The sequence below is a fragment of the Lepidochelys olivacea genome (assembly GCF_965140295.1).
Source record: "Lepidochelys olivacea isolate rLepOli2 genome assembly, chromosome: 6".
NCBI classification, from domain to species: domain Eukaryota; kingdom Metazoa; phylum Chordata; order Testudines; family Cheloniidae; genus Lepidochelys; species Lepidochelys olivacea.
In genome coordinates this window covers 2,861,528-2,869,310 of record NC_140416.1, presented here as the reverse complement: position 1 = coordinate 2,869,310, position 7,783 = coordinate 2,861,528, and the positions used below count along the sequence as shown (strand labels likewise).

Below are 7,783 nucleotides of genomic sequence, written 5' to 3'. Positions count from 1 at the left end.
CAAATTAATCACCAGGGCATCAATTAACCGAGGGTAGCTTTGGTTCACTGAACGTATCATTAGGTGTTGTGTCTCTCTGAGCTCAGGGATTCCCAGTTGCTTCAGGAATCATGTCCCATAGATCACATATCTCAGTATAAAATTTCCCGAATGCTCCCATCTGGCAGTTTCTGTCGTTGGAGAAACGCCACCACATCTCTCTCTCTCTTCTCAGCAGGTAGGTGCTATCATCCTAAATCTCAGTAACACGCACACACTGAGACACCATGGGGATCAGCAGGTATAAAATTGAAGACGTCCAGCACTTAAAGCCTTAGTCACAGCTCCTACCCCTTTGGCTGAAGGAGCGACGTCCTTGGTTGGACAAAATAGGCAATTACCTAGTCACTGAAGCCAAGGCTTCCCATTATGTCTCTGGGTTTTAGTACAGTCTCAAGTAAATGCCCAAAAGCTTAATTAGCACAGTGAGCAGCTTTACCCCAAACCAACATGCCAAGCCACAGAGCTCCCCTTGCCCAAAGAGGGTAGAAAGAGTGACACTCCTTTACTCTCACCCCTTCTTTTGAGAAGGAATCATCTCTTCAGACTGATTCTCTCACAGCAGAGTCACAAATCACTGTTTTCTGTTTGGATTAGTAAACAGGAGTGTTTGTGTGGGGGGCATAATTAACCTGCATGTCATTGTATTTGCACAGTGCCTGCATTTTATGGAACACCTAGAATGACCAGATGTGAACAGCTGGCTCTGTGGACTAAGCCTTTCCCTGAGCGGGTACTGATGTCCATTAAGAAACTGATCTCCATTTATCTTCACTTACACGATTACAGAGAAGGGACAGGTTTTCCACACCATCCACCTGCTCACATCTCTGGAGCAGCCTGTTCTCTGTTCAGAGGTGATGGAAGAGGGAAATCACTCAGAGGTGACTGAGTTCATTCTCTCAGGACTGACAGATCGTCCGGAGCTGCAGGTTCCCCTGTTTGGGGTGTTCCTACTGATTTATGGTATCACCCTGGTGGGGAATGGGGGGATGATCTTGTTAATCACGATTGATCCCCGACTCCACACCCCCATGTACTTTTTCCTCAGGAATTTGTCTTTCTGTGACCTCTGCCTTTCCTCAATAATTTCCCCTAAGATGCAGATGAATTTCTTAACGGAGAGGAAAAACATTTCTTTCACTGCCTGCACTGTGCAAATGTATCTCTCTATCGTTTTTGGAGATGTTGAGTGCCTCTTGCTGGCTGTGATGGCATATGACCGTTATGTGGCCATCTGTAACCCACTGCTCTATACGGTCACCTTGTCCAGGCAGCTCTGTAAACAGCTGGTGGCTGGGGTTTACGCTGTAGGGGTGGTGGATTCAATGTTAAACACGTGTTTTACATTTCGGCTGTCATTCTGCAGCTCCAACATCATCAATAATTTCTTCTGTGACATCCCCCCACTGTTGGCGCTCTCCTGTTCTCAAACCCGCATCAATGAGATTGTGATGTTTGTTTTAACATCCTGCATTACAGTGATCAGCTTTGTGACTGTCCTCCTCTCCTATGTCTATATCACCTCCACCATCCTGCAGATCCACTCTGCCGAGGGCCGACACAAAGCCTTCTCCACCTGCACTTTCCACTTGACCACTGTGGTCCTGTTTTATGGCACCCTCCTCTTCATGTATTTACGTCCCACCTCCAGCTATTCCATGGATATAGACAAAGTGGCCTCAGTGTTTTACACACTGGTGATCCCCATGTTGAACCCCCTCATCTACAGCCTGAGGAACACAGAGGTGAAGGACGCCCTGAGGAAAGCAATGAATAAACTACTAACCAATTCTTGAATCTGTTTCATTCAGTACTGGTTTAGTGGTGGGGAGTGGAATCAGGTGAATTTAATTCCCAGTCCATTAGAAAATAATTTCAGAGAGCCCGTGGTAGTTTTGTTCATTATTATATTGTTATTATTATTAATTTGTTTGTATTGCAAAAAGGTCTGTAGGCCCCAACTGAAATCAGTGGACAAAACATGGGAAGCATCACAGGAAATGCAGGAAACCCAAGTGCATAGTGTGCCGGGTTCGGTCACAGAGACCCTCATTGGAATTGTAACCTCATGTGCTGAAATGACCTCTGAGCCCATTTTCCCTTCTAGCCTGGGCCTCCAGAACTCTGTCTTGTTGCGCCAGATACACGAGCCAGCTGCAACACAGACCTAGGCTCTGAGTGATGCCCCCAAAGCTGCAGATCTAGACTGAAACCAGCTCAGCACGACACCTGTCTCCAGTACACAGATACCTAGCTCCCAATGGGATCTAAACCCCCAAATAAATCTGCTTTACTCTTTATAGAGCATGTACATGATAAAATGATAAATGCTTGCCCTGTATATTACTGCAAGAGAGATATGTACAGCTGTTTGCCCCGCCCAGAATCCCGTCCGCCCACGGTAACAATTACTTACACTAAGTTTATAAACCAAAGTGATTTTATTAAGTATAAAAAGTAGGATTTAAGTGTTTTTAAGTAATAACAGACAGAACAAAGCAAAATAAAACAAAACACTCAAGGCTAAGCTTAATACACTCAGAAATCAGCTGCAAATGTTCCAGTTTTTCTGAGGATTGAGGACTGTTGCCTGCATGCAGTGAAAGGTTTGAATAAGCCAGATGAACACCATTTCCTCCCTATCATCCTTCTTTATTAATTTATTCAAATTGACCACAAATGGTATATATCACCACACATTTATTTCTTGCCATAAGTCATTTCATTTCTTTCTTTCAGTCCTTCCGGGAGCAACTGTAATATTTTATAATAAAGTTATAGGTAAATAAACACTCGTCTTTCTCATGTTCTGTCCTGCTTTCTAGAAGAATCAAAAAGCTGTGGAAAGAGGTGCAGCCAGTTAAAATGGATCTCAGCATCTGCTCTGCTGCTGAGATAACATCCTTGGCTTTCCCTGTGGTGCTGTTTCCGTGCATGGCATGTTGGTTCCATTCGCTGAACAGGGTGTGGGAAAAAAGGATCTGTGACCTAAAGCTGAAAACAATCGTATCCCATTTCAAGACCCATCATCTTTCTGGGCTCATGGATCTTGACCGCCTCCCTGGATTGGAACTGGTGAGGCAAAGGGGAAAGGCACCTTGTCTCAGCCTCAAAACCTTCCACCATTCCCTTTCCCCAAAACTGTCTTTCTTAAAATTCTTACGCTTTATCCCCCACCCACATTGCTCAGCAATTATCTCACTGCTTCAATTCTGCATCTCATCAGAGTGAGGAGAGAGACTTTTTTAAATGTGATATCACTGAAAAGGTGGTACTGACCTGTGGGGCAATTTAAGTGATTTGTCCGCTTTGTGACAGAGCGTAAGAATGTACCCAGGTCTGCTGAGTCCAAGTCCAGCAGACCATCTGCCCTCCATGGATCAGGGACAGATGGATGAAATTATTCCTTTCCTATACAAAAGAATCTGCTATCCTGTGACCCTAACTCTTTAAATAAATACACATCGGGTCAGATTTAATACCCCAAACCAAAACTCATGCGTGTCCCATTATAAGAACATAAGAACATTAAGAATGGCCAAACTGAGTTAGACCAAAGGTCCATCCAGCCCAGTATCCTGTCTACCAACAGTGGCCAATGCCAGGTGCCCCAGAGGGACTGAACCTAAGAGGCTATGATCAAGTGATCACTTTCCTGCCATCTATCTCCACCCTCTGACAAACAGAGGCTAGCGACACCATTCCTTACCCATCTTGGCTAATAGCCATTAATGGATTTAACCTCCATGAATTTATCCAGGTCTCTTTTAAACCCTGTTATAGCCCTCGCCTTCACAACCTCCTCAGGCAAGGAGTTCCACAGGTTGACTGTGCGCTGTGTGAAGAAGAACTTCCTTTTATTTCTTTTAAACCTGCTGCCCATTAATTTCATTTGGTGGCCCTAGTTCTTATGTTATGGGAACAAGTAAATAACTTTTCCTTATTCACTTTCTCCACACCACTCATGAATTTATAGACCTCTATCATATCCCCCCTTAGTCTCCTCCTTTCCGAGCTGAAAAGTTCTAGCTCCTTTAATCTCTCCTCATATGGGACCTGTTCCAAACCCCTTATAATTTTAGTTGCCCTTCTTTTAACATTTTCTAATGCTAGTGTATCTTTTTTGATATGAGGAGACCACATCTGTACACAGTATTCAAGATGTGGGCATACAATGGATTTATATAAGTGCAAAAAGATATTCTCCATCTTATTATCTATCCCTTTTTAATGATTCCTAATATCCTGTTTGCTTTTTTGACTCCCGCTGCACACTGTGTGGACATCTTTAGAGAACTCTCCACGATGACTCTGAGATCTTTTTCCTGATTAGCTGTAGCTAAATTAGCCCCCATCATATTGTATGTATAGTTGGGTTTATTTTTTTTTTTCCAATGTGCATTACTTCACATTTATCCACATTACAGTTCATTTGCCATTTTGTTGCCCAAGTTCTGTGAATTCTTTTTGAAGTTCTTCACAGTCTGTTTTCGGCTTAGCTAACTTGAGCAGTTTAGTATCATCTGCAAACTTTGCCACCTCACTGTTTATGCCTTTCTCCAGATCTTTTATGAATAAGATGAATAGAGCTGGTCCTCAGAAGGACCCTGGGAGAACACCACCAGTTACCCCTCTCCATTTTGAAAATTTATTCCTACCCTTTGTTACCTGTCTTTTAACCAGTTCTCAATCCATGAAAGGATCTTTTCTCCTATCCCATGACAACTTAATTATCCCTTACATCTGTTTTGTAATCATCTCTGTTGCTATAGGACATTTTATTTCATTGGCTTAGCCAGTCCCCTTGTTGTTCTGCAGTTCCTCACTGGTGACTCTTTACCAGGTTAATCAAGAGATTCACTGAGCAAGAACCTCAGGACAGAGATGACTATGAAAATGTAGGAGATGAGGATAATGAGGATGGAGATGATTTCCACGGAGCTGCCATAGTTATAGAGAAGGAGTTGATTGAGAGAAGTGTCAGAGCACAGTAACTTGAGGAGCTGCCAGGGTTCCCTCCCCACTCTGAACTCAAGGGTACAGATGTGGGGACCCGCATGAAAGACCCCCAAAGCTTATTTTTACCAGCTTAGGTTAAAACTTCCCCAAGGCACAAATTCTCCCTTGTACCTTGGATTAGGTAAACGCTGCCACCACCAAGTGGTGGCAATCAATCAACAAACATTTAGGAAGGGCCACTTGGAGCCCTATCTTTCCCCTAATATCCCCCAAGCCCTACACCCCCTTTCCTGGGGAGGCTTGAGAATAAACAAGATGACCACAGACAACCTTGGGTTTTTTAGGACACTAAAAAAAAAACAAAAAACAATCAGATTCTTAAAAAAAAACCAGAACTTTATTGGAAAGAAAAAAGGTAAAAGAAGCACCTCCATAAAATTAGAATGGAAGATAATTTCATAGAGCAATCAGATTAAAAACACAGAGGATTTTCCTCTAGGCAAAACCTTAAAGTTACAAAAAGTAAAAAAAAAAAAAAAAACATAACCAGGAATACATCTTCCTCTCAACACAGAGACAATCACAAGCCAAAATTAAAGATAATCTAATGCATCCCCTTGCTAGTGCTTACTAATTCTATTGGAGTTGAACTGCTTGCTTTCTTGATCTGACTCCGTCAAGAACTACACGGAACAGACAGAACAAATCCTCCCCCCACCTGCCCCCCCACCAGATTGGAAAGTATCTTGTCCCCTTATTGGTCATTTTGGTCAGGTGCCAGCCACGTAACTTGAGCTTCTTAACCCTTTACAGGTAAGAGTATTTTGTGCCTCTGGCCAGGAGGGATTTTATAGTACTGTATACAGAAAGGTCGTTACCCTTCCCTTTATATTTATGACAGGAGCTGAGGTGGGTCTTCCCACCCCCTTTCCTCCCTGTGACTGGGGGGTGTTAACAGGCCACTTGCACCTTGAATTATCCTTGTGTGTATTAAAATCTTCAAACCCAAACTTTGAAATGTTGAATCAAATTGTTTTACATTTCTGTTTTTACCAGTTCTAGTTCCAAGGTGCCTATTTCTGCACTGCTGAGCATTTTCTGCTTTCACGAACAACTGTGCCATATGAGGTGCTGATTCAAACTCTGCTGAAGTAAATACGAATCTTTCCACTGACTTCAGTGGGCTTTGGATCAGGGCCTTATGATGCAAAGGTGTACAAGACTATACAGGCTGCAAGGCAATGGAAAATCAGTCACATTGAGAGAGGGATGGGTGACGGAATGGATCCCTTAATGATTACCTGTTCTGTACATTCCCACTGAAGCATCTGGCATTGGCCACTGTCAGAAGACAGAATACTGGGCTAGATGGACCACTGGTCTTACCCAATATGGTCATCCTTATGTTTATTCTGTTCTTATGGGATTTTGCAGGAAGAAGCTTCAGAGCTGATCCTTTTTTGCCGAGAAAACATAAGAATGTTCACTCAAAACATTCTGTACAAGTTTAAAACAAAACATCATTCATTCATTTTCAAAAAGAGAAGATTTGAGGGAAAACATATCAGCACTCTTTAAACATGACTGTTTTTCCCCACTCAGCTGTGTGAATACTAAATCCCAAGTTGGTTTGCATCAGCATATAATTCGTTACATTTCAACTGAATAAAATACCAAAAAAAAAAATTAATTGATTTACTCAAACAAGAAAAAATCAACCCAAAATTAGAAAGGGTAGAAGATGTTAGAAGAAAATAAAAGCTGATGGGCAGAGAGATAGAACTCCAGTTTGTTAGACCTATATCAAACAGGAACACATTTGCATCCTGCCTCCAAAGCATTTCCATCAGCATCCAGTTGCTATCAGCATCAGAGTTTATCCTGCTTCTTCTGGAGCACTGGGGTTCCTAATCCCTGAGGCATGATTGTGACAGGCGTTCCCAGGGTGGAACCTGGAACTGGGGCACCGCTAAGCTCTCTGTCTTACCAACCCGAGCTCCCTTCCATATTGTAATAATGCAACAGGTCTTGCACCGACACAAACACTCACAGGGAGGGACACACCCAGCTGAGTTACATGAATGCTTTTGCCAGTTGCTATGAACCAACAATAGGCTTCAGTCAGTTCCCTCTTGCTCCCCAGCCTAGGACCCCAGCCCTGTATTGTCCTGCCCTGGTCAGAAGCCTGACCAGTGTAAGTTATTACCCCATCCACCCTCCCTCAATGTGGAGAGGACAATGCACCAGCAGATTTCCCTTTCCACTTCAAACAACACACTGTTTTAGGTAAAAAAAAACCCCATAAAACAGGTTTATTAACTACCAAAAGACAGATTTGAAATGATTATAAGTAATAAGGTACAGATCAAAGTAGATTGCCTAAGAAATAAAACAAAATCACATTCTAAGTTCAAAAATCTAGACAGGATTTGAATCAAGAAGTGTCTCACCGTGATGGTACAAACAGCTCACCAGTCTTCCACACACCAGCTGGAATTCCTCCTTTCCTGCCTGGGGCTACTTCCCCAGTCAAAGTCTTTGTCCTTTAGCCATCTTTCCAGGTGTTCAGTTGTGGGGGGAGTGAAGCAAAGTGATGATGTCACGTCCCCCTTTTATAGCTTCTGAAGTGTGGAGGAACTTCATTGTCCCAAACAAAGCCCCCAGCACAGTTAGTGGAAAAGTACAGGCACAAGATGGAGACCAGTGTCATATGAGCTGATCACATGCTCTTGCCTGCTTTGATGGCTCATAGCAGGGGCCATTACCCATATTCTGGCGAGAA

At 43.0% G+C, this 7,783-nt stretch overlaps 1 protein-coding gene across 1 annotated transcript; it reads left to right on the top strand.

Annotated features, from left to right (window-relative positions):
* Positions 1–899: 899 nt before the first annotated feature.
* On the top strand, positions 900–1,838 carry LOC311522683 (olfactory receptor 5W2-like; the record flags this gene model as incomplete). The annotated part of the gene is made up of 1 exon (XM_084632173.1): positions 900–1,838. The coding sequence occupies one exon, from the start codon at positions 900–902 to the stop codon at positions 1,836–1,838; it is 939 nt and encodes a 312-aa protein (XP_084488299.1).
* Positions 1,839–7,783: the final 5,945 nt, after the last annotated feature.